At 38.9% G+C, this 27,088-nt stretch overlaps 1 protein-coding gene and 1 long non-coding RNA gene across 4 annotated transcripts in view; one reads left to right on the top strand and one right to left on the bottom strand.

Moving 5' to 3' along the window:
- Nucleotides 1-98: 98 nt before the first annotated feature.
- On the top strand, nucleotides 99-26,250 carry LOC127685817 (uncharacterized). The gene is made up of 3 exons (XR_007977929.1): nucleotides 99-459; nucleotides 17,534-17,608; nucleotides 24,985-26,250. It is a non-coding gene; the product is annotated as an uncharacterized LOC127685817 (long non-coding RNA).
- Nucleotides 11,865-27,088, bottom strand: part of Ctdspl2 (CTD small phosphatase like 2) — a 58,210-nt gene continuing 42,986 nt past the window's right edge. For 2 of the 3 annotated variants that reach the window (XM_052183416.1, XM_052183415.1), the window contains exons 9-13: nucleotides 23,625-23,687; nucleotides 23,442-23,521; nucleotides 20,077-20,203; nucleotides 18,851-18,946; nucleotides 11,865-16,621 (exon numbers count right to left, since the gene is read on the bottom strand). In XM_052183416.1, coding sequence (XP_052039376.1) covers nucleotides 16,556-16,621; nucleotides 18,851-18,946; nucleotides 20,077-20,203; nucleotides 23,442-23,521; nucleotides 23,625-23,687 — 432 coding nt within the window. In that variant the 3' untranslated portion in view covers nucleotides 11,865-16,555. The remainder of the gene's footprint in view (nucleotides 16,622-18,850; nucleotides 18,947-20,076; nucleotides 20,204-23,441; nucleotides 23,522-23,624; nucleotides 23,688-27,088) is intronic. The other variant, XR_007977928.1, reaches the window with a different exon arrangement.

Genomic DNA, 27,088 nt, shown 5'->3' with positions numbered 1-27,088 from the left:
AGCCTGGGCCCCTCCCAGCTACCCCCCTCCCCCGCCCACTCCCGAGAAGGAAAAGAAAGTGCGCACGCGTGAGTAGGGCGGTGCTCGCCTGGCGAGTGTATCTTCTAGCGCTGATAGACTGGGAGCCAGCCGGCGCGCAGTGAGGAGGAAGTAGACCTGGCTGATCTTCCAAGGCCTCCTAGCTTTCGGGCACGGAGATCGAAGTCTACCCCAAGTCTCCCAGGTTTTCTCTTCCTGTGATCACCTGGAGCCCAGCACGGTGATTCTTTTGGTGAAAACATTTCGGAGTTCCGTGGTCCGTGGCAGGTGTCTATTCTAGTTTGTCCTCAACACAGTAGCAAAATAGTTATGTAAACAGATTTCGACACAGTGCAATGGCTGCAACAAAAAGTAGCATTATGAGGTTGGATGTAAAAAGGTAGCATTAACGACGACGGAAGTTGGAGTTTCCTGCCGGCGGTAGGTACTGGTGAAGTTGGAGTTTGAGAAACCAAGTGACTTGTGCTTCGGTGCACTTCTGGTAGAATGTTTGTGTTGCTCATCTGACTGAGTGCAATCGAACAGGTAAACTGAGTTTAAAAGGGGCGAAATTCTTTCCCCCTTTGGTACTGAGCTTCCCTGTAAGGACATTAAGGTGCCGGCTAGTTTAGATATTGTCTGATTTTCCAATATATTCATAGTTTTAAAAGATTTTTGTTTGTTTTTTAAAGACAAGTTTGTCTGTGTAGCCTTGACTGTCCTGGAACTTGCTCCGTAGACCAGGCTGGCCTTGAACTCAGAAATCCACCAGCTGGTGCCTCCCAAGTGCTAGGATTAAACGCATAAGCCAGCACACTTGGCTTAGTTTTTAAGTCTTAAAAAGATAGACACAGATCAGCAATTCTCTTATTAGTTCCGTTTCTTGTGTATTTTTTGTTTACAAGTAAACTTATAAGGTGGTCTTTCAAGAAATGTTCTACAGTATTGTTAAGAGGTGATGCTCTATAAAGAAAGTATCCATTTATAATTTGGCAAAGTACCTAATACATAAGTATGGAATAAAACCAAGAGCCTCTGCATTCCTTGCATTACCACTGAGCTATACCATTTCCAACTGAAATGAGTTAATTCAGTGAGAAGAATTCAAGACCAGGTTGAGCCAGTGACAATGGAGAGGAAGGAACCAGTCTGGAAACTACTTAAATGCCAGACAGAGGCAGGCTGGGGAGATGGCTCAGTTGTTAAGAGCACTGACTGTTCTTCTGAAGGTCCTCAGTTCAAATCCCAGCAGTCATAAAGAAATCTCATGCCCTCTTCTGGGCTGTCTGAAGACAACTACAGTGTACTTATTTTTTAAAAAATAAAATTTTTAAAAAAGTCAAAGGCAGTAGGATGATTAGCTTTATGGTTAACTAGACTGTGTGTGGTACCCATGTCCCCTAGTTCTTAGTTAAACATCAGTCTAGTTGCTGAGAATGTTAGATGTGATTAACATTTTAGATCAAAAAGTTGAGTAAAGCATTGTAATACATGTTGATCCAGTCATGAATCCAAATTCAGACAAGACCCTAGGAAGGAAGACTTATGCCTCCAGACCACAGCATTAGATGCCCCTTGGATCTCTATCTTGTTTGCCTGCCCTGAAGGTTTTGGATAACTGTGTGATCTAAATTCCTTAAATTCTCTTTTGTTATATGCATCCCATTGATGTGTTTCTGTGCAGAGCCCTAAAGTAGGGACTGAAAGTCAGAGGAGGAAAAGGTTACATCCTAAGAGGTTGAGTGGTGGTGACACTCACTGAGATGCCCAAATGAAGACCTGAGAGCTGTCCCTCATTTCTTGCCCACGCTGACCCCCTGAATATTCCATTTGTTACCAGAGTTTGTAGCTCTGTTTCCATCATTGAAGTTGAAAAACTACTACTACCTGAATATTTTTTTGTAATTTTCCAACTGGTATTCCATCTTCCTTTCTTTCTCCACAATCTATTTCCCACACAACAGTATGCTAACTTGAAAATGCAATTTATACCAGGTGTGGTGGTGATTCAGGCCTGTATTCCATCCCTTGATGAAGAAGTCAAAAGATCCCAAGTTTGAGGCCAACCTGTCTGAATAAATAGTAAATAACATTGCTTCCTTCCAAGTAAAATATTTTTAATAACTTTGTATTTTTAGAAAAACCTCAACTTTTTGGCCTGTGGGTATAACGTAGCTGACACAGTGCTTGCCCGGTTATGTACAAAGCTGAAGAAAATTCTATCTTTAGCACCATATAAATGATGCATGGCACACACCTGTAACCCTAAGCACTCAGGAGGTAGAGGCAGGGTGTTCAGAAAAGAAAGCTATACTTAACTACATAGTAAGTCTGAGGGCAGCCTGGATTATGTGTGACCCTGTCCCAAAATGAAAGTTTTGGGACAGGAAAATGACCTCTTTTCCTGGTCAATAGCATAGGCCGTCCTACTTTACACATATGCTGGTCCCCTTTCTTTTAAAGGTTTATTTATTATGTATTCAAGTACACTGTAGCTGTACAGGTGGTTGTGAGCCATCATGTGGTTGCTGGGAATTGAATTCAGAACCTCTGTTCACTCTGGCCCTGCTCACTCCAGCCCAAAGATTTATTGTTAAGTCTTCAGTCACACCAGAAGAGGGCGTCAGATCTCATTAGGAGATGGTTGTGAGCCACCATGTGGTTGCTGGGATTTGAACTCAGGACCTTCAGAAGAGCAGTCAGTGCTCTTAACAGCTGAGCCATCTCACCAGCCCCAGTGGGTCTCCTTTCTTTATCTTTTTCTCCCATTACTGTCTCTCCTTCCCTCTGCCTCCATCATCCCCCACCTCCCTCCCTTGTTCCCTTCATTGCTGAGGCTACCTTTCGGTGCTTTAGAGTCAATAGTATTTCTGACTATAGTGCTCTTCCTACACTTTGCATGGATGGCTTCTCCTCCTTCACATTAAAGCTCAGTTGGTTGAGTGCTTGCCTAGCATGCAGAAGGCCCCAAGCACGGCCCCTGGCAGCATGTAACCAGTGTGATAGCACACTTGCTCATCTGTTTTCTGGGTTTGTCATCACAGTCCCTCTGTGATGGTCCTGTTTTCTATCTGAAGCATGGGTCTCTTGCCTGTTTCCTGTTATCGTGAGGTAGGGAAGGGGCATGAACAAGGTCTTAGACCTGGAACTTGCTAAGTAATTGTTGACATTCACTCTAGATTCATCCTCCTGCCTCTGATATGTAGTTCTCTATTTTCTTTGCTGCCCTCTTCCCAGTACCTAGCACATAGTGAATGCTCAGTAATTCGCCTTAAAAATGACTCAATTATGAATCCTTCTTACAATAAAGAATACAGGAAAAATTGTTTGACCACAGAGATCTCAAAGAGATGTTTACTATTCTTTGGATTGTTTTTACATTCCGAATCTATGTCTATACATGTAAATGTAAAATACTCTGGACTGTGGCATGGTCTTCTAGTAACTCAGATGCTCTGCTTTTACTGACCTAGTTCCTTAGCTGTGTATATGAGAAAACGTGTAGTCACTCTCTGGAGATTGCTGGAGTATACAGCAACAGATAGCCGTGCCTACGGTTTGACCACAGCTCATTACCACCCAGCAGATCTAGAGACGTAGGAGAGTAACTAAATCCACTGGACCTGGAGCACAGGGACCCTTGTTTTGTGCACCTCTTACCAGTTTCCAACAAGCCTTCCAAATAGTATGTGATCAAGCTAGATCATATAGTTGGGACCTATGAATAGGGTGTGAGCAACCCAGTACCAATGCCAAATGTGTGGTAAATCCTTCCAGTGTTGACTCCCCAGGCAACAGCATTTAAGCCTTAAGTGATTATCTTCATTTGAATCTGAACCCTTATGGTTTCTTCTTGAACTATTGAATTTACAGAAACACCAAATCCTAAGCCATAAGGTGACCTGGAACCTACCTGTTCTTAGAGTACTCTTGTAGATTTTGTCTCCTATTTAAGAAGTTTGTCGTTGGTTTTCTTGAGACTGGGTCTCTCATAGACCAGGTTGGCACCAAACTCACTCACTAACTGGAGAAGAGCCTTGAACTATACCATTCTTCCTTCCTCTGTTGCCTAACTATTTAGATTACAGTCATGCATCGCCATAACCAACTCACATAAAGATCCCCCCCCCCTTTCTGTTTTTTCAAGACAAGGTTTCTTTGTATAATGAGCCCTGGCTGTCCTGGATGGGCTCTGTAGGCCAGGCTGGCTTCAAACTCACAGAGATCCACCTGCCTCTCTCTGTCTACCAAGTGCTAGGATTAAAGGTGTGGGTCAGAAGAGATCACCATGCTTTGAGGAAATCCCAAGTTAACTATGTGGAGAAGCTATATAAGGAGAAACATTCAGCCAGACCATGACTATTCCAGCTTAGCTGCCACACACAGGTTTGAAGAAACCATCTTGTATAAACTAAACTAAACTAAGTCTTAGATTATTTCTTTCTAAATTACATTTGAACACAATTCTGGAATTAAGCAAAAATGGTCCGACTAACCTCACCAGTCTTCAAATCTGTGAAAATCAAGTTATTTTAAAACATCTCTGTGGAATTGTTGTGAAGTAACTAAAGATTGTTTCTCCCAAAACGTCAGAATGTGCAACTTGAGTTCCTAGAACCTGGGAATTGGTGGCTATGGGTAGGGCCACAAACCCGCTTGATAATTTCTTCACCTTTCTTCTGTGGGGGTTAAGACATCTGTTCTCTTTTAAACACCAGTGCCTTTCCTGTGGTTTCTTGATCTCAGCTAAAAATCTTCATACACAGTAAGGCAACAATGACACCTTTATAGGCCTGCACCTTGCTGTACATAGCAAGCACTTAAGTGACTTTATGTGTAGATATCCTTGCAGAACTGGGACCTTTTAACTGGGCATGGTGTCTGAGGCAATTGGAGTGACACAGGGAACTCCAGCCCAGCCTTGTGCTGTGGTGACATCCCACCTCAAAAACCAAAGGGCGGGGGGAACGAACTAGGTTTGTTTCATGTCCAGGAAAAAAATCTGTGCTTCATGAAAGGTAACCTAAAATAAAAATTATTAGAGCTGACGCCTGGAGCAGCAGGTGTTTTTATATAAACTGGAGGTGCTGAATCTGTATTTTGAACTTGTAAAAAGTGGCTAAGAGGATGCTCGGTCCAAATAATTAGCTGAGCAGTGAGTCAGCATTGCTGCTCTATGTACAAATCAAACCCAGGGCCACATGTCTGCTACAAAAACACTCTAAGTACGCCTACTCTCACTTGTCTGGAAATGATGACAGTCTTTTTTATGTTAACTAAAGAGGGATGAAATATGGGGAGGGTAAGACCAAGTATTTGTCACCAGAGAAGTTAAGCTGAGATATATTGAATTTAGGACTCATGAGTGCTTGCTGGTAACACACACACACACACACGCTATACCCCTGACCAACAGACTTTAACGGGTATTTATCTAGTGGAAGTGATACCATCCTGTTAACTAGCTAGATATTAGCTATAACACTCTTTCAGTAGCTGGGTGTGGTAGCAGAATACTGAAGGCAGAAGGATCAAGAGTTCAAGATCAACCTCAGCTACATAGATTGAGGCCAGCCAGGGCTATCAGAGTTACTCCCACACACAAAAGAAAAAAATGTTTTTGTTAGACTTATTCTCTAATACTGTTCAATAAGTAGGGATCTAGTTGTGATTTCTTACTGAAAATGAATAAAATTGAGATTTAGACTTTACTGACTCTGTGTAGTATGAACCTATTTCCCTGAGTGTCACCAATTCCAGATGCACAAAATCAATTTTCTGGGATTAGAAGTTCAAATTCTGAAATACGGGATCATTCATTCCTTTATCAAATAATTATGTGGCACACCAACTACTTGGTTCTGAAGTTAACTTCAAGGCTTAAGCTACTTGCGATTTTAAGCTTTAAGGGCTGCATAGGTGACCTGGCCATGGAGAGGCCTGGGTTCCACTGCTGTACTCAGTGGTGGCCAACAACTCCCTGTAGCTCCAGTCCTCAGGATCTGACCACCGAATATGGTGCACAGACATACAAGCAGGCAAAAGTCACACACACAAAAAAATAAAGGGGAGGGGGCTCACTATGCACAAAGCCTTGAGTTCAGACTGGATCCTTAGGACTACATAAAACAGTCGTGGAAGTGCACACCTATAATTTCAGGACCTAGTGGAATAGGGGATCAGAGGTTTATTGTTTTTTGTCTTAAATATTATTATTATTGATATGAGTACACACCAGAAATGTGCATCAGATCCCATTACAGATGGTTGTGAGCCACCACGTGGTTGATGTGAATTAAACTCAGGACCTCTGGAATAGGCCATCTCTCTAGCCCTTTTTGTTTTTGTTGTTTAAATTTTCTTTCTTCTTTTGTTTTGTCCAGTAAGAGGATCAGAAGTTCAAGGTCATGTTCAGCTACATAGCAAGTTCAGGACCAGCCTGGGATACCTGAGACACTCTCTGAAACTAAAAATTGGTGTTGAAGTCCAGGAGTGTGGCTTAGGTGTTTAGAGTGCTTGGCTAGCATGTTCAATCTTCAACACCATATTAAACCAGACCTGAGCTCATGTGGTGATGATGCCCAAACAAAATTATTTTCATTGCTACTTTGTAACTGTAATTTTGCTACTGTTAAAGGTTGTAATATAAACATGTTTAGCTACTGTCTTACTCAGGGTTTCTATTTCCTGCCCAAAACATCACCACTAAGAAGCAAGTTGGGGAGGAAAGGGCTTATTCAGCTTACTCTTCCACTTTGCACCAAAGGAAGTCAGGACTGGAACGCAGCAGGTCAGGAAGCAGGAGCTGATGCAGAGGCCCTGGAGAGATGGTCCTTACTGGCTTGCTTCCCCTAGGCTTGCTCAGCTTGCTTTCTTATAGAACCCAAGAGCACCAGCCCAGGGATGGCACCTCCCACAAGGGGCCGGCCCTCCCCACTTGATTACTAATTGAGAAAATGAGGCATTTCCTCACCTGAAGCTCCTTTCTCTGTGATAACTCCAGCCTGTGTCAAATTGACATAAAACCAGCCAGTACAGCTGTGGTCTTAGGCGACCTCCTGTGAAAGGGTCATTTGACCCCCTAAAGAAAGGTTTCAAGCATGGGTTGAGAACTGCAATAGAGCACGCCTCTAACCCTAGCACTTGGAGAGTGGAGCTGGAGGACTGCAGTACAAAGCTGATCAGGCTCAGCAACACAGCATGCTTGGGACCAGCCTGTATTACATGAGACTCAGAAATCAGTATTTTAAAAATGGGTTTGGAGGCGCCAAGGTGTGTATTATTTTACTCATTGCTGGGACAAAATGCCTGGTTAAACAATTTAAGGGTCTGGTTTGTACCTCCAGGGGATGCAGTCCAAGGCAGGAACAGTATATTGGCAAGAGTAGGGGGGCAGCTGGTTACCTCAGTGGCCACAGGAAGCAGAGCTGTGAGGGTGTATAAGCAGCTTGTCTTTTTATTCAGTCCAAGACCCTAACCCATGGAGTAGTGCTGCCCAAAGGTCAGGCTAACATAAGCTAACCTCTGCTAACCTAATCTGCCTGATCCCTCACAGGCATGCCCAGGGCAATTCTAGAGCCAGGTGGCAGGATTAGACCTCTCAAGGTACTATGGAAAACATATTCAGTGTGTAAGCATGTAGCATTGGTAACATTTTCAGTACATTAAGAATTTATCGAGCCGGGTGTGGTGGTGCACTCCTGTAATCCCAGCTCTTGGCAGGCAGAGGCAGGCGGATTTCTGAGTTCAAGGCCAGCCTGGTCTATAGAGTGAGTTCCAGGACAGCCAGGGCTATACAGAGAAACCAGGGATCGAAAAAAACCAAATCCCAACCCCCTCAACAACAAAAAAAGAATTTATCTATAGCAGGGCAGTGGTGGCACATGCCTGTAATCCTAGCACTTGGGAAGCAGAGGTAGGCAGATTTCTGAGTTCGAGGCCAGCCTGGCTACAGAGTGAGTTCCAGGACAGCCAGGGGAATTTATCTATAAAACTGGGCATGCTGTTTTTCACACAAGGAAATGAGTGTCTAAATCTCTGCTGAGGCCTTTATTTAGTCCTTAAAGACTATCCTGTTCATTGCACCCTCTAGGATAGTGGTTCTCAACCTGTGGGTCGAAACCCTTTCAGGGGCTGAACAACCTTTTCACAGAGATATTTACATTATGACTCATAACCAAAGCAAAATTAGTTACGATGTAGTAAAAAAAGAATTGTATGGTTCGGGATCACCACAACATGAGAAACTGTATTAAAGGGCCACAGCAGCAGAAAGGTCTAGAACCACTGCTCTTGGGGAACCCTTAAATAAAGGGTAACAGCACAGTCATCTCCCTATCTGGAAAATTGATTTGGCTCTCCAGCCCACAGGTAGCAAAATGTATAAAGGGTTTTTCAAGCCCTTTATATAAAAATGCGTAGAACTGAATGAGACTATACCATTGCCCATACTCTACAATTACCTTTGTATTATAATACCCAAACAACATGAAAATGTCATGTGATTATACTTTATCATTAAGAGATAAAGGTAAAGTCTACAACTTTGGTACAATATTTTTAATCAGAAGCTTGAAAAAAATGAACGAGTAACTGATGGATATAGAACACTGACTGTATTCCTATTCTACAGATTTTTTTTTTTTTTGGATTTTGAGACAGGGTTTCTCTGTATAGTCCTGGCTGTCCTGGAACTCATTCTGTAGACCAGGCTGGCCTCGAACTCAGAAATCAGTCTGCCTCTGCCTCTCAAGTTCTGGGATTAAAGGAGTGCGCCACCACCACCCGGCTTGTTCTATAGACTTATAAAATATCAATTTTATATGAATTTGATCTCTAACACTACAGAACGAAATAACTCTTCCCTTGGGCTATTTTATTTTTTTGTTGTTTTGAGGTAAGGGCTTGGAACAGCTATATAGCCTAATCTGTCCCTAAACTTCGGATAACCCTTTTACCACAGGTCCCCCACCCCACCCACCGCTAGAGCTAGGATTACAAGCATGTGTCAACACTCCCAGCTCAAGGAGTCACTGTTATTAAAGCTATAGCAGAATAAATGACGTCAAATATTGTCAGCAGCCATGTGGCATAGGCTAAGGCTAGCAGGTGGCCTCCCTGGAGGTGGTCCACCATGTTTGCATGGCCTACAATGGGTGAGCTCCATGGCAGTTCCAGAGACTTCATCTCAGGATGGCTTCTTGAAGCTGATATGCTTTTCTGGTCATTATTAAATAAAATAATAATCCCTGAGCATTAGCTCACCCTATTCATCAGATTTCCTTCAGATCAACATAAAGATAAAGTTTCATGAATTAATTCTGTTTTGATGAATTAAATATTCTATAGAATCCCAGATTTGATTCAAATAATTTTAGGAAGAATGTTTTAATAGATGGTCTTAGTTGCTTTGGTAGAAAGATGTAACAAAGTTGGAGTCAAAAATAGAATGTGCCCACTCATAATAGTAAGTAAAGTCTGCATAATAAGAAATACAATGAAGCCAGCGGTAGTGGTGCACGCCTGTAATCCCTGCACTCTGGGAAGCAGAGGCAGGTGGATTTCTGAGTTCAAGGCTAGCCTGGTCTACAGTGAGTTCCAGGACAGCCAGGGCTACAGAGAAACCCAAAACCCAAATCTTGAAAAACGAAATCCCACCCCACCCCCATAAGCTATTGGTCTGCTATTAGGGGGTGTGGCCTTGTTGGAGGAATGGTGTCATTGTAAGCCTGGGCTTTAAGACCACTCTCCTAGTTGCCTGGAAGCTAGTCTAGCTGCCATGCCTTGAACCTCTGAACCTATAAGCCTGCCCCAATTAAATGTGGCCCTTGGTCATGGTGTTCACAGCAGTAAAAATCCCAAAACCTAACTAAGACATTGAGTAACACAGACTGTCTCCTACAAAATTCCAAAATTACTGAGTCATTTGAAATTGTTTTATTTCTGATTTGATACAGAAAAGAGCTAATTGACTTTTTACATTTTAACCCCAAACCACATCCACTCAAGAAACATGACATAAACATTAGGGTGTGGAGTGGGGCTGAAGCTCACTTGGTAGAGAGCAAGCATATGCCTCAAGCTCTCACACCTTTTTGGGTTATCAGAATGCTCTAGAGTAACAAACATGCCTTTCTTCAAAGTTCCTAGATTCGGACAGCAAGCCAGGCTGTGCCCAAATTTAACCAGTCTCAACTACTAACTGACATTAGCAGCCTTCAGCAGTGGAAGAAAGGGAATACTCATGTTACACAATATTGCTCTTAAGGTCTCTTGTAGCCAATGCTCTGTAGCTCTGAATGGTCCTCAACTGTCCATCTGCTTCCAAAGTGCTGGCACTCCAGGTGGGTCCACCAAGCAGAGCTTGTGCAGTCTCAGAACTCCTAGCTGGTCTTCTCCCCCCATAACCAACCCTGCCCTTTGAAAACTCTTACCAGGGACTTGAATGACCAGCTCTGCAGCTCTTCTCCAGCAGTAACCAATGGCAGCCTCCAGGGCTAGGAAGTGCTATGGCAGTTGTCAATTTTATAAACAGAAATCTTTGGTTTAGTAGTTGACTAACAGTAAGGAAAGGACTTTTAGTTTTAGGTATTAAGGCTAGAACTCATGACTTTATACACCAAACAAGCAGACTACTGATAGTAATCCACATCTTCAGCATTAGTATTCTGAGACAGAATCTGAGTGGCTCCAAGCCTGTAATGTAATCAAGGATGATCCTTGCCTCCACCTGAGATTACAGATGTTTGTCACCATGATGGTTTCACAGCAAGCCAGACTCCAAAGCCAGGGCTGTATGCATGCCAGGTAAGCATTCTACTGATGAACTACATCCCCAACTTTGCTTTCTTTCTTTTTTTTCCCCCCAGACCTGAGGACTGAACCCAGGGCCTTGGGCTTGCTAGGCAAGCGCTCTACCACTGACCTAAATCTCACCCCCCCCCCCGCCCCCCGCAGCTTTCCCGATAGTATTTTAAAAGTAATATCTTTAGGAAGGGTAATATGTTAAACAGATATGCTACTGAAAGCTCTGAGGACTGGCTCACCTTTGTTTTAAAGATGGCTAACGTGACAAGTCCTTTGCATGACCTACTCTGTTCACACTGGTTATGATCAGTACTTTGCAATGCACAGGTTTGAATCCAGGGTCTCACATATGCTAGGTATTGAGACCATGGTCTATCTCCAGCCCTTCACCATCGTCACCCATTTCCTAACATACTCATATCACACAAGTTCTCAGCAACCATGGGTACCCTCGGTGCTGTTGACTGAGGTAGTTATCAGTGCACCCATTTTACAGATAAAATACCATGCTCCAGAAAGTGAATTCAAATTATAACCCGTCAGCTTGTATGTAGAGTTCTCACCAAGCTTCCTTGTGTGAACTGACCTGAGATGTTTTATTTCATCTTGGTTCACAGTAATTGCTAAGATTACACTAGGTGATAGTAATTAAGAGACCTGCATTCTACCCCCAGCTGTGACATTTATCTGGATATGAATTAATCTGGAAGGTGCAGTTTCCTTGTAGTTTCAAAACTAGATGCTACCTTTAGCTGGATAGATGTGGCTCTATATTCCTTTAGACTGGCCTGACTTATGTAAGTTTTGTATTTATGATAATCGTAGTTATACAAGAATGCCAACACTGCACTGAGTCTGGTCTTGGTTCGTAGGCCCAACCCTGTTTCTGTATTGTTTTTTCCTGATCTTTGACTCAGTCTATAGTCCTTACAGGCATGTGCTAAGGTTCAAAAGTAAAGAATGTGAAAACCTGAATACTTGTTAAACAAAAGAGAAGAATGCTCAAAATTCCATTGTTTTGGAAGGCTGACAAAATGTCATCAAAGAAAGTACTTCCATAAAAGTTTTATTTATCCCCACAACAACCCTGTGAGGTAGGGTGATCAGGGCATTGGAAGATGAGAAAACTAAATCTACATTACTTGTTCACGGCTATACTGCATAGTAAATAAGTAGAAATTAAATTGAGATTTTGAAATGTCCACGACTTTATATTGATTCATGTGGAAATAAGTAGAGAGAATATTAACTCCCCCCTACCTTAATGCCAAAAGGACACTACCTTGAAAAATCCCATTTCAAAAGATGAAAGTAGCATTTCATTGCTTATTTCTACAAAGATTTATAAAATAAAAAAATAGTGAAATATTTTAGTTAATATATATAATGGTCTCATTCAGGGACATGTCCTTCAGCTATGTAAATGATCAGCTATTCAGAGTTCTATAAATGCAAACTCTTAATTTAAAAGTATGAATGACAAAAATGGCAATGAGCAGTAGCCTCAATCTTCATCATTCCTCCACGCATCTTGAATATGTTCTGTGAAATATGGTCCCAGCACTTAAAAAAACCTACCAGAGAGAGAGAGACAGAGATATAGATATGGCTGGCCAAATTTTGTAACCTATTCTCAAACCACATTATTTAAGACAGGATATACCAAAGTTGTCTATTTAAATCACTGGGAGAACTTTAAAACTACAGAACTCTTGAAGCCTGCTGTAGGTACGAGGTGGCTTCCCCAGCTTCAGGATGCTGCGTAGTTTAAAAAGCTCCTCAGTGAAATTCTGATTAGCAGGTAGGTTTGGTAGTCACTGTATATCTTAAAATACTAATATTAAAACCATATGCTAGAATAAACTTGCTCTCGTAAATCCTTTTTTAAACGACTAAATTGATTTACAATGGAATTTCAATTCAAGGTAACAAATATGAATAAGAAAATGTATTCTAATAATGTGACTTGGATTTCAATAATTTAAGTAGCATTTGAATATAAGGTACTGAGTTTTGTGGTTCTTACTGAGAACTTTAAGGTATTTTATGCAAACTCCTAGCAGGTTTTCAACTCAAGGGAAGACATGAAAAGCAATGACATAATCAAATACATCAGCACTGAAAAACAAACAAAAAACCCCAAACCTTTAGTCAAATACAGCTCATGAGAGGAATAAGAAAGTGAATGAGTGATAACCTAAGGCCTTTCGGCCTTACATTTTTGTTCCCAGTCCACTCTTCCCCTATAAGGGGAAATAAAATAAACATTCTTTCCTAGTTCTTGGCATAGTTATTTGGTGGGTAACTATTCTAAGTTAATTTAGACATACAAGGTTTAAAGAGGTAACAAATAAATACCTAGGAAGACGAAGAGAAGTCAGGCCAGAAAACCTTAACTAGCTAGTGATGTAGTGTATAACACCATCGGATCAGTACAGGAGTGAAGGCTTCAGTGTCCTTTAAGTGACTGACACACGTGGAAGAGCTGTGATCCTGTGAAGAGTCTGTGCTTGATGTATGACTTGTAGGAATAATGAAATGCCGCCTTCACTGATGAGATGAAGTCTCTCTTACAGGCAAGTTGACAACATAATAAAAATAAGCTCTGTTGGAAGGCTGAATGAAAGGAAAAGCTAACAGAAAGTCATTGGCAAAAGGTAACTTAAAAACAAAAAAGTCAACCCTTAAAAAAAAAACAACAAAAAAAACCACCCCAGAAATATATATATGTATATATATATATATATATAAAAACAATGTACACATCCATATCACTGACAGTTACAAGAAAATAGCCATTTATAGAAGTTACACAATGCTTTCAACAAGTCCCAAAACAATTTTGGGAAACAAATAAAGCCATTGGATAAATAAATATACATACTAGCAAATATAAAACAATTTCTGGTTATGAATTGTCATCGATCTCTTTTAGGACCCAGAGAAAAATGGTAGTAAATCTGGTCACAACTACATATATTACATGGGATTAAAAAATACAACCAAGTGAATATCCTCTAACAATGATACAAATATTTAAAAGAATGTCTTAAAAGTCAAACATTCATAACTGGAAATAGCACAATTTTAATAGGTCCTTAAGAGTTGTAATGTGTACACAGGTAGCTTGCTGTGTGCTTCATGGACCCATGGCCCGTGCACTTACTATAGTCATATGTGCTGTGAGCACTGACAGGTTGGGCACATCTCAATTAAAAAAGTACACACCTCCAATTAACTAAAAGGAAGTGTTCTACAGCTACCAACAAAGAAAAGATATGATTGAAAGATAACCTATTAAAATGAAAAGCCGACTAACTTCTTTATAATCTTCTTTAAATTTTGTTATCAACAATTTTAGAATTACTCAAAATAATAGGAAAAACAATGTTTTAATTTGGTCTCAACTCTCAGGCCATGTAAACTTTCCCACAATGTACTCTACACAAGTGTGTTGTTGTTGACTTGCTGCCTACTGGACGTACAGGAGTTTGCTCTCCTAGCGTGGGCCTGCTTTTTATTATTAAAGTGCCCACAGGCACTATGGTATAAGTTTTTCCCCTTTTAAGTGTGGGAAGGGCTTCGAGACTTTGTTTACGTAATTCTTGATTAAGCTTTCAACAATTATGTATGTCAAAAATTCAATCTTGTACAGGTTTTGGGGTTTGCTCTATAAGCATAAAAATGATGGGGTCAAGAAGATATTAACTAGGTTCACAATTTTGAGAAAGAGCATATGTAAAGGTAACATATGTACATTTTATTTCAAGAAAGACATAAGACAAACAGCATAAAGATGCCCAGGGGCCCTAAAGATAAATACATTTCAAAGATTCTCATTAAAATGAATCTGTAGTATTGTTCCTGCAAGCAAAATACCTTTTTTTTAAAATAAAAAAATCTGAATTGCAAATGCTTTTGCTTTTTTTTTTTTTTTTTTTGCAGAAAATCTGCCATGATTATTTTTTTTAATGAATAAGGATTTTCCACAAAACAGGCTTGCTCTACATGCTAGATTTTTAAACAGTTCAGTGACACAATATGCTAACTACATACACAACAGATAATATAGTAAGAAAACACTCAACCTGATGAAAAGTTAAAATCTTCATTAATACACTGAAAACTGACAACTCATGCCTTTAAAATCAAAAATACAAAAATTAAATGTTTTCCTAAAAAGCTTTCCTTATTTTAAGGATTCATTTGAAAATGAAGCTGCATGTACGTTGTACAGTAAGCTGTACAAGTAAACAGGTAATATACATAAAAATTAACTGACATACTCCTCAGTTATCAGTTGTCCACCTTTAATTTCCAATACTGTACTTTCTTAACAAGCATACAAAATATCAAACTTCTCTTTAGAAAAAGTGCCGTTCTTTGACATCCTTTACACAAAAACAGTCTGAGCCTGCGGCATGTTAATGCAGTTGAGAGGCAAAGCATACTAACTTTTACAAATTCTACCTTCCATAAAAAGCCTCCTGAAAAGGAGATTACACGCCACTATAAAAATATCAACCTCTTGTGGTAGCTGCATTAGAGAACCAAGGCGTGACGACTATTTTCATATAGCATAGAAAACCACTATGAGCACATTAACTGCACTGGTGGCCCGGGAGTGTACTGTGCCACAGGATTATGCATAGCTACTGTTAGGTACCAAGACTGTTACACAGAGTTTTAAACTGATTGTAACTGGGAGCATAACAGAGGTACTACCAGTCCATGCGAAGTAAAAATACTGAGTCACTGTGCTGAATACTTCATTCCTGGAGAAAACCCAAAGGCAGCAGTAACTGAATCAAGCCCAACAGGTGACTGAACTCGTTCTCCTCAAAGGTTAGTGAGCACAGTGAAGTCTGAGGTATACCTTTATCCATTAAATGTGTGCCATTGCAAGATATTACCATCTGGAATACATGTCATCACAATGGTTCAAATCATTTGACTATTAGTCATTCATATATTCTTAACTACCCAGTCTCTTGATTTTTGAAGATTTCACCTACAGTAGAATATTACAGAACAAAATATAAATGCATTTTTTAAATGAAACTTACATGGACTAAAAGTAGAGAATATTTTTAAACAAATATACAATATGCAGGCAGACAAAGCAGGAAAACGGCCATTCAAATGTGTAATTAAAAAAAAAAAACCTAAAAATTGACTATTTCCAGAAAACTATGAAGCGCCTTAACTAAAAGGAATGCATCATGAGATTCTAATCTAATACAGGTCAGAAATGTAAAAAGGTTATGAACCTTAACAGGAAAATAAAACAACTTTTACTGGCCATTCCTGTTGAAATGAGAAGAGTAAAGTAACAGAAAAGTGGCTACAAACCCACTGAGAGCACCAAACAGAGAGAAAATGAAAGTCCACTTTCATCTCTGTTATTATCATAAAATCCTGTGTAACTACAGGTCAAACTGCTGGTGGCAGAAACAGAATTCTTTATAAGCTGCAGATGCCCTGTACATACAAAGTTCACTGGAGTTGTACTATTCTACAGACGCTTCTGTTTTAGCCTACCCACTGGATGTGTTCAATCCGAGATAGTCTCTCTCTGTAACCCTTGATTATTATTGGGCACCAAAGATAAGAAAAGCAAGACGGGGTACAAAAATGCAAAATTTCAACAGTAATGGCAATGTTTTTTGTCTTAGTCCAAAAGGGTCCTGCATTCTCTCCCCCCCTTCAGTGATCTGACAAGTCTCTGAACTTAATCTGGGGGCAGCAAATCATGCAATCGAAATCTGTCTCTGATGTGAGGCCGGACATCTTCATTCTGTGTGGAAAAAAGATTACTTTTGAAAAGCCACATAATTTCTATGAGACGGTCTTATAACATTTAAATAGCACAGTGTTTAACTATTTACTTAGCTGTTCTATATTAGTGAGTAATTTAGAGATTATTTCAAGCATTTGGGAGGGTATGTGAAAGTTATATGCAAACACCAGATTATACTTTCTAAAGAACTTGAGCATGTGTAGATATTGGTATCCTGGGGAATACTGGTCCACTCTAGAAGGGCTATGAAGGATTGACTATGTATTAGAATAAAACATAAAATAAACCCCAAATTTAGACTCAAGGCTTTTTTTCCATTTTTCTTTTTGTAAAAACAGTGAAGAGTTGTGCCATTAAATTCTACTTTCTAGAATTAATTGATGCACAGACAAGAAAACGATTCCTATAAACAAAAGAAGAAACCTAGGAAACAGTGAAATCAGACAGGCCTCATTTTAATAATTTATAATACAATTAAAAACTGTCCACCACAGGAAACAGTGGCCAGTGAGGACTAGGGTTTAGAACCCTGAGTGAGGCTATAAATTACTAAATCTGCTACCTTTCCCCAGGAGAGGATATTATTTATTCTGCTTTTAAAAACTCAGGCTCCAAGGGAGGGCTTCTCTTATAAAGTCCTTGAAGGGAGCCTTTTCTCAGTCCTTGCTCTGTCCAACCTTCCTGGCTTTTTTATTATTTTCCTCACATATCACTTAAGGAAGATGCTTAAACATCTTGACCTTCAGGGCATGGTAGCACTCAAGAAGTAGAGGCAGGCAGATTTCTCAGAGTTGCAGGCAGGTCTAATACACATAAGTTACAGACCAATCAGGACTGCAGAGCAAGAGCGAGCCTCAATCAAGAAAAACAAAACCCCATCTTGACCATTTTTTTGACCTATTTTCCCAGGCCACTAACAAACGTCCTTGAACACCAGCTGCGTTAGAGGCTCAGTGCCCGGAGCCAGAACCTTGGCAATTACAGGTGATAATAAATTTCTTTGGTTCTAATCAAAATCATATGTTCACCAGGAACTCCCAAGTTACTAGTCTCCTAGGTAGTTGTTTTTTCTCACCTCACCAGACAATCTGTCTCTCTTCCTCTCTCCCTCAGAGGCTGGCCTCACTCAAGCTCAAGAGATTTGCCAGCTTCTCCCTCCCAAGTGCTGGAATTAAAGGTGTTCTCACTGCCTGGCACAGAAAAACTTTTAAAAGATTTGGCTTTCTTATGCTAAAGCACTTATGCTAAAGCACTGTCTGCACCTTTGGGGGTTCAGAGTGCAAGGCCAATCCCACTCTTATGCTGCAGGGTGCTCAGTCCTACTGCTCTGTTTTGTACATCAAATGGCAGAGGACTGGCTGCAAGTGCCTTGTATATACTTTATCTTTTCGGTATGCAAATAGAATACACTGTATAGAACACTTTTTTGAGAGATGAGTTTCCTTTAGGCTAACCTCAAGCTCACTACAAAGGTTAAACTGACCTAATTTAGCTTATCTTCTTGCCTCTACCACCTGAGTGCTAGGACCAACTGACCCAAGCATACCACAATACTCACAACTTTTGTTTCAATACAAGAATAAGGCTAGTTTAATTTTTACTGCTTATTATTAACCTTGGCTCAGTGGTTAAGAACACTGGCTGTTTATTCCAGAGGACCCATGTTTAATTGCTAGGACATGGCATATCACAACTGTCTGAATCTTTAGTTCTAGGAGATCCAACACCCTCACAGAGGCATGCAGAACAATAGCCAATACGTGTGAAATAAAAATTAATAAAAACAAAAACAACTCTAATCTCTTTCACTCTACCACAATCTTCTACTGGTTAATTATTTGTTGTTTCTGTTGTTCTTTTTATACATTTTTTTAAAGATTTATTTATTTATTATATGTAAGTACACTGTAGCTGTCTTCAGACACCAGAAGAGGGCATCAGATTTCATTATGGATGGTTGTGAGCCACCATGTGGTTGCTGGGATTTGAACTCAGGACCTCTGGAAGAGCAGTCAGTGCTCTTAACCACTGAGCCATCTCTCTAGCCTTTTTATACATTTTTTATATGTTATAGGTTATATATTAACATATACAACCTAGGCTGGCTTCAATCTGCTGCCTTTGTCTTCCGAGTTCATTTACTGTTAACTTTAAAAGCCAATACACATAAAAATTTGTTCTATATAGTTCAACTAACAACAAAAATCAAATAGATGATATACTTACCAGTTCTACAAGCTTCTCCAGAAATGGAATCAATTTTAGGAGTTCATTGTCATTTTTATCCATAAACCAGCTTTCTATAGGGATTCCATTAGAAAGCTAAAACAATAAATATATAATTAAATTCTCTTTAACTACACTAGCCTGCTTCGGAAAAAGAAACAGACTTAAATAACTACAGGTGTAAAAGTTCCACTGAAAAGAAATGTTCCCAAGGTTTCACCGACAAATCAATAATGTGAGCAAGAGCTCAGTGATTGAACTGAAGCTAATGGCTGTCCAGTGTGGCTGACTTCTTCAGCACACAAAGTTAATCAACAATGACAGCCCACTAAAGCATTTCCGCAATATTCATTCAAGCAAGTTACTAGCCCAATGCTGGTCACCGTGGACTAAAGAGATATTTCCAACCTAAACACTATCAGAAAGCCTATGTGTGCAAACTCTTGCACACTGACCAAGCCCTTCCTACTTTTGTTCGGTTTCTCTCCCTCTTTTTAAAGTCTCACTCTGTAGCCGCTGTTCTACTCTTTTTAAGGAAGAGTCTTGCTCTGTTGCTGAGGCTGCCCTTATGTGCCCTAAGCTTAATCTCTAGCCTACTATTTTCCCACCATCACTCACAAGTACAAGTAAAAGTACAAATTCAGGGTGAGAAAAGCACTGGTTTTAAGAAAGAAATATCTGGCCAGGAGTGGTGTCTTCTGTCCCAGCACTCTCAAGAGGCAGAAGCAGGCTGACCTCCAGAGTTTGAGGCTGATATGGGCTAGAGAAACTGTCTCAAAAAACAAAACAAATGAATATGAACTAGTACGAGTCCTTTAGTGATACAGCTGGTAGAGCAAGACTATAGAAAATACTAACAAAACAGAAAAACTTTCCTAAAACCATCTAAGGAAATACCTGAAATCATTTACATCAATAGGCCAGAATATTGATCATTTTAGTTTTCAAACATGTTTATAACTATAATTTCAGAAAATACCAAAATGCTATTAAATAATTTACAACCCTCTAATTCTATCTTCAGATTATATAAAATTTTCTTAATATATGTTGTACTTCATGTAGAAGACATTTTTCATAAGTACTTATCTATTTTGGCATTTCTAATCCTAAAAAATAACTAAGTACACGGAAAAATCCCATTTTTTTCTATCATATTCTTCTTGGCAGCAGTTGTTTTCTTTATATTTTATCCAACTGAATTTTGATAAGAATCTTCTTCCTACCTGGTAGGCAAAGGCTTGTGGTGAGTTGTCAATTATTATAGTTTTGGAAAGATCTCTTCCAAGGATATTTAAGTCCTTTATATAGTTTCCTTGTACACAAACACAATGTTCACGGAAAAGCCGGTGCCTAAACAAAAATAAAAACAAATCTTCACACATACACAGAAATATTCATATACTATAAACTTTCTAAATATTCTTTTCTCTCAGGAAGCAAACTGAAATACAAATACTAGGGCTAAGCTGTGACCTAGTTTCAATATAAAAATTCATAGCAATTATTGAAACCTTAAAAAAAAAAAAACAAATATTACAGTGGTTTAAAACATGTTGGTTTACACTATAATGTCATGAATTAAAACTGTAAGTTGTTGTAAGGAAAGCTCAGGTCAGCTCAGCTGCAGCATTTGGTTGTCAGCTTTGTAACCAATTTTCTACTCGGTGGACTGAGACACAAGTAACTTGTCCGAGATCACAGTAAGTCTGTCCTTAGCCCTGTATTGGGAACCCAGGATCCTCCTGGCTCCCAGTCGTTTGCTCTAACCATTGACCACACAGCCTCCCTATTCCAGTACATGCCAGAATAGAAAATATGAGAAGGTATGTCTTTGCATTGGAATTAAAATAATTTTTCTTATTAAAAATTATTAAAATAATTTCCTTATAGTTTTTGAGAAAGGATGCTTGCTGCTGTGGTCAAAGCATTTCATCATTTCAACTTTTCCCAAACACCCAATTGTTGAAAAATGTGTGTATGTGTGTGTGTGTGTGAGAGAGAGAGAGAAAGAGAGAAAGAGAGAGAGAGACAGACAGACACAGACATGGGGGTTGGGGGAGAGGGAAGGAGGGTGGGGTGAGCTTCAAAAGAATGGTGACTGACGTCAGGCAGTGGTAGTAAATTCCTTTAATCCCAGCACTCAGAAGGCAGAGGCAGGCAGATCTCTTGAGTTGCCTGGTCTACATAATGAGTTCCAGAACAACCAAAGCTACACAGAGAAACCTTGGCTTGAAAAACCAAACCAAAACAACAAAAAAACAGGTTTAAGTATTACAAATGTAAACTAATAACCAATCTAAATAGAAAGTTCTGTCATTTTAGAAGCTATTAAAAGCTTTAGAGTCATACATACTATAGAAATTATGCAATCCACATTTATAATCAATACATCATCCTCTAAATATTATTGATAATTGATTTATGGGTCTTTCACCTTGAAATGCCATACCCCTTGCCTTAATAGTTGAGTTTGTCCTTGCTTCCTAATCCTAAACAAATTTTTATGAGCAATATACTACTCATGTCTGTTCTTTTAGTTTTATAATTTCAAGAAAGGAATTTTTGGGGGCTGGTAAGATGGCTCAGCGGTTAAGAGCACTGACAGCTCTTCTGAAGGTCCTGAGTTCAAATCCCAGCAACCACATGGTGGCTCACAACCATCCGTAATGAGATCTGGCACCCTCTCTGCTGTGTCTGAAGACAGCTACAGTGTACTTACATATAATAATAAATAAATATTTTTAAAAATTAAAAAGAAAAAGAAAGAAAGGATTTTTCAGCTAGATGTGGTGGTACACAGCTTTATTTCCTGAATTTGAGAGACAGAAGCAGGTAGATCTCTGTGAATTTGAGGCCAGTCAGGGCTACAGAGAGAAACTCTATCTTGATAATCAGGAGAAAGAAAAAAAAAAAAAGTCTTTTCTACACAATACTCTGTCCAAGTTCAACAGTTAAGAAACACACACCACTCATTTAAAAAGTCCAGTGTGAGTGGTAGTGAGAAAGAGGAACTCTCAGTCACGAGTCACCCCTTTCTCTCTCTTTCCCTCTTTTCTACTTTTGATTTTTCAAGATGAGGTTTCTCTGTAGCCCTGGCTGTTCTGGACTCTAGAGCACTTCAACAAATTCCAATCTGTTCATTTTTTTTCCTTAAGTTTTCCAAAATCCAATTTGATAGAATAAATTGAAGTTTACCAAGTGTGTAGGTTGTAATAAACCTAGCTGCTATACCACAGTATAAAAGCATGGCTCTTCCCCAGAGAAAGGAAAACTGCGAAAGCACCAGGACTGCTCTGCTTATGACTATTGCTAGAATAATAAAAACAGTAAAAGAAATCGTTTAGAATAGTCTTTCAAAGCAAATCTAAATATATTGTTTTATTATGTTAGGTACAGTGAGCATCTATTACAGCATACTTCAATAAATAGAAAATACTGTTTTTTTTAATCTTTGCTGCTTATCTGATATTTCAATTAAAAATTAAAGATCAAAGTTTAAAAAAACTAAGTAAGTGCTCACTGGAAATAAAGTTTTACTGTACTTGCAACCACTCAATAAAAGAAGTTTTGAGTTTGTTCAGACAGCATCTCACTGTGTAACTCAAGCTGGCATAACATTCACAGGAATCTGCCACTATGTCTGGGAATAAGATAGCTAGGTTTAAGATTTATAACTAAGGGCTGGAGAGATGGCTCAGTGGTTAAGAGCACACTGACTGCTCTTCCAAAGGTCCTGAGTTCAATTCCCAGCAACCACATGGTGGCTCACAGCTATCTGTAATAGGTAGGGTCTGATGCCCTCTTCTGATGTGTCTGAAGACAGCTGCAGTGTACTCATATACATAAATATTTAAAAAATTATGTATACCTAAGACAATACGGGAGACACTCGACCCCATGCCCAGCGTGACAGCTGCGGCTTGAGTCCCTTTCTCTACTCTCCATCACTCAGCTGGCCTCACTCCTAACCTCAGAGCAAAGCACTCTCTCTTCAGGTGACAGAAATCATGGAATTGATTTTCAAAATCCCCCAAGGCGTCCCGGCTAACCAGAAACACACACCATCTGCTGGTTAATGGCATGCACAGGAAGAGAGTCCAGATTAGAATAACCTCAATGATTATGGCAATTTTAATCTCCAGTTAGATGCATGTAGTATTCTTTACATGGGAGGAGGTAAATCTGCTCTTAAATCTCCTCCATTCTACTTCTCTATGCCATCACAAAGGCAGTGTAACAAGTATCATCTCAGAGACAGGGCAGTGAAACCAGGTCACAGTGAAGATTCCCACCACCACCACCTCCCCGCTCCCATCCCCCTCCCTGAAATTCCCAAAGAAATGAAGATATAGATGTAACAGTGAATAAATATAATTTGACTTTGGAACCCATTAAGGAATGTCTGTCTGAAGTTACATAATTAGGAACTTTTAAAGAGTTGTGGGACTTGAAAAAAATTCATTTACTGTTGAACATACTAAAATCTCTAGATAGTAGCCAACTGCCAATGGCCATTAAAATGAAATAGAATCAATGTAATTGCATAGATGAGTGACAGACATTTGTACTATTTCTTAATTAAATTTACCTGACCAGTTGCTTTTTAGGGTCTAGTATGTTCAGTAACTTGTCTGCATACACCTTCTTAGAAGCAGTAAAAAGAATGATCTACAAATTCAGGGAAAAGAAGTAATCAATTATACATGATCTAATATAAGTACTATATTGAATAAAATAAAATACACAGGAAAATTACTTTAAGCAAATTTACCTCATACATCTGAGACATTCGTTCGAGGAATTCCCTGAAGAATGGTCTTAATCTCACATATACCTGAAGAGATGCAAAGATATTTTTCAGCAAATAAACATAAAATAGAAACCACCTTAAGATATTGTAATTTTGGATAAATAATTTAAAAGTTCCTATTTTAAAATAATAGAAATATTTACTTAGTGCCACTCAAAACAAATATATTTCATGTACCAAAAGCACTTAAGACGGTCTTTTAGAGAGATAGTAATTATTGCTTTATTTTTAATAGAAAATACAACAACTTCACTGGAATGTAATTTCTAAAAGCATTTCAATTAAAAATAGATTTCCCTTATAACAGATTTTTTTAAAACAGATTTTGATCCACCAAATCATCTCCATCATCCAACCAGGTAGCATCCATCCAAGCATTAATGCAGACTGTGTGTCCAGTTCTAAGCTGACCTGTCTCAATGACCTTCCTCAATTAAGTACTCAGAATTTCTTTTAAACAAACACCTCTTTAAAACACTACTATTTAATTTTTATATTAAGATCAGAAATAGTCAAGAAGGTGGTATCTGGATTGGTGAGTTTAAATACAGCTCCCCGCTCTTAGTGTAGAAGAGCAGGTTTGAGATTGTAAGCACCCAAAGATGACAGTTCTCAAAGCCCACTGCTCAGGATATATATAAAATATATGGGTTGAGACAAGGTTTCTCTGTGTTGTCCCGGCTATCCTGGAACTTGCTCTATAGATCAGGCTGGCCTCAAACTCAATGTGAGTCCTGGGACTAAAGGTGTTTGCCAGCATCCAGATACATATTATCCAGCATCTTTCTTAACACTATTGCTCTTGTAATACACTGCAACATTCAGAAAAAGCACACAAAATGTAAGCCATAAATAATCACTGAAACTACTTAAAAAAAAAAAAAGACTTTCCAGTCCTCCATTTATATTCACTTGGTCGCTAAATTTTATAAAAGTTTTATACTCCACTGAAAGGTGGGTACTGATTTCAGATACTAAACAAGCAAGCAAGCGTTATTAAACTGAATTAAATAGATTGTGACATTGTAACAAGCCTGTAGTGGGTATACATTTAATTCAGGCTTAGTTTTCTATTTTAATTCTGTTATCTACATAAAAATGTTCCTGTAACAAAAATTCCAGTTCTGGGAATGTTTTATAGTAAAACAGAGAACGCATGCAACAAAGAAAACAAAGAAAAGTGACATTTTCCAATGACTTCCATTAGCCATTTAATTAGTCTAAACCTATACTTGTATGATATACCCTACTATGTTTGTTATTATGCTATCACTACCTTTAACTGTAATATACATCTTATAATAATCTGACACTCTTTCAGAATGAAAAGCAGCCACTGAAGACAGAAGAGACACGGCTAGTGTTTCCTTAACCCAAGAACACAGAGTAAGAAGAGTTGCCTATCAAGGTTCCTCTCTGCAGAACAGATTCCCCACTATATCAGAAAGATGTCAAAGAAAGGTTGGAAGACACAGATAACATAGTGGTTGATGGAGGTAAAATATTAGAGAAAAAAAAGGGGGGGGGGTCAGGTCTTGAATAAGACCATAGGGCTGTACCACATGATACTAAGGCACAATCATAAGCAAAAATAGATGAGGGACAAGCCCAAAATAGTCTGTGTCATTAGATGTGAACAGGAACATCAAGGCCTAAGTTTTTTTCTGAGGGAAATAAATGTATAATATAGTCTCTTTTGTTTATTAAATCTATTTGCTGGAGGCAGGGTGTGTTTGTGATGTGTATATGCCACTGGTCAAAAGACAACTTTCAAAATCCTTTTTTTTTTTGACCCAGAGATCAAACCCAGATTGTCAGGATTCATGGCAAGTCTTTTCCTGCTGAGCCATCTTGTTGGCCTCAAAAGCTTAGTTCTTGACATTTAACATTTTAATTCTTGTTATTTAATTGTATTAGGTCACAAAGATAGACATGCATCATTTTAAAGATTTATTTACTTATTTTATGTATGTGAGTACACTGTCGCTCTCTTCAGACACACCAGAAGGGAGCATCAGATCCCATTACAGATGGTTGTGAGCCATCATGTGGTAGCTGGGAATTGAACTCAGGACCTCTGGAAGAGAAGTCAGTGCTCTTAACTGTTGAGCCATCTCTCCAGCCCCGACATGCATGCATCATTTTAAATGCTTCAAACCCAATTCCTCAAGTAACCATTAGTTCTCTTTTCCTTCTCCAAACTTAGTCTCATAAAAGAGTCTAAAGTACCCGCTCCTCATTTTCTACCAACTATCCTTCAGACTCGGAACTTTTGTTTTTGAGACAGGGTCTTACTGTGCAGCCCAGACTAGTCTACAACTTACTATGTAGCCAAGATGGTTTGGATTCTGGTGTGATCTTTCCTGCCCCAGCCCTCTCAGTGCTGACACTACAAATGTGAGCAACCACGCTCAACCAAACCTGTGTAAACTCCCAACGACCAAAAGAACGAGTTCACTCTACTTTTATGTTCTTGCAAACCTATAGCAATGCTACTTAGTTTAAATCTGTTCAATAAACCAAATGTATTTTGAAAACAAAAACAAAGTTTAAAAATAATGCCTACTGATAGTAATAAATGATTATTATCTGTAAGACTGACAACTACTCATTTTTGAATACATTATGCCAAATTTTAAAAAATTAGAAACATTAGAATCTGAGTGGTAGTGGTGGGAGAGAGTATGCTTTTAGTCTCAGCACTCTGAAGACAGAGGCAGGCCAATCTTAGTGAGTTCGAGGCTAGCCTGGTCTACACAGTGAGTTCCAGGACAGCAAGGGCTACACAAACAAAACCTAGAAAACAACAACAACAACAACAGCAACAATAATCATTAGACTCTATTAGAAACTTGTTTTACTAAAATTTAAATTTTATATAAAAAATTTACATAAGAAAATAGTATACTACATTAACAGCACTTGACAATGAATAATAGCTTATTTTCTACATCCTCTTTGGTATCATGTCAATGAAAACTCCCTACCTATATGTACACAGTACTAAAAAATACAAACAGAATCATACTTAGTAAAGTCAATTACATACAAAACTACTTATAAATTGATTGTTAACTCTGGCTAAGTTCAAATTTAACTTATGTATATTTGTTTATCAAACCTTCATCTATTAACAATTGGAACAAGAAGCAAAGAAAAATCCTACCTACAGATAAACAGTTTCTATTAGTCAGTCATCTTAAAAGAAATATTTTACATGATTTTTAAGCCCAGACAGTATAATACTAAAATTAAAAAAAAAATTCTCCCCCACTGGCCACGGTGGCACACACTTTTAATTATAGCACTTGGGAGGCAGAGGGAGGCTGATCTCTGAATTTAAGGCCAATCTGGTTTGCAGAGCAAGTTCCAGGACATCTAGGGCTAGACAAATAAAATATATCTTTAAAAAGATCTACAGCTGG

This window comes from Apodemus sylvaticus, chromosome 5 (assembly GCF_947179515.1).
Source record: "Apodemus sylvaticus chromosome 5, mApoSyl1.1, whole genome shotgun sequence".
In the NCBI taxonomy this organism is placed as follows: domain Eukaryota; kingdom Metazoa; phylum Chordata; class Mammalia; order Rodentia; family Muridae; genus Apodemus; species Apodemus sylvaticus.
This window is presented reverse-complemented; position numbering and strand designations above follow the sequence as displayed.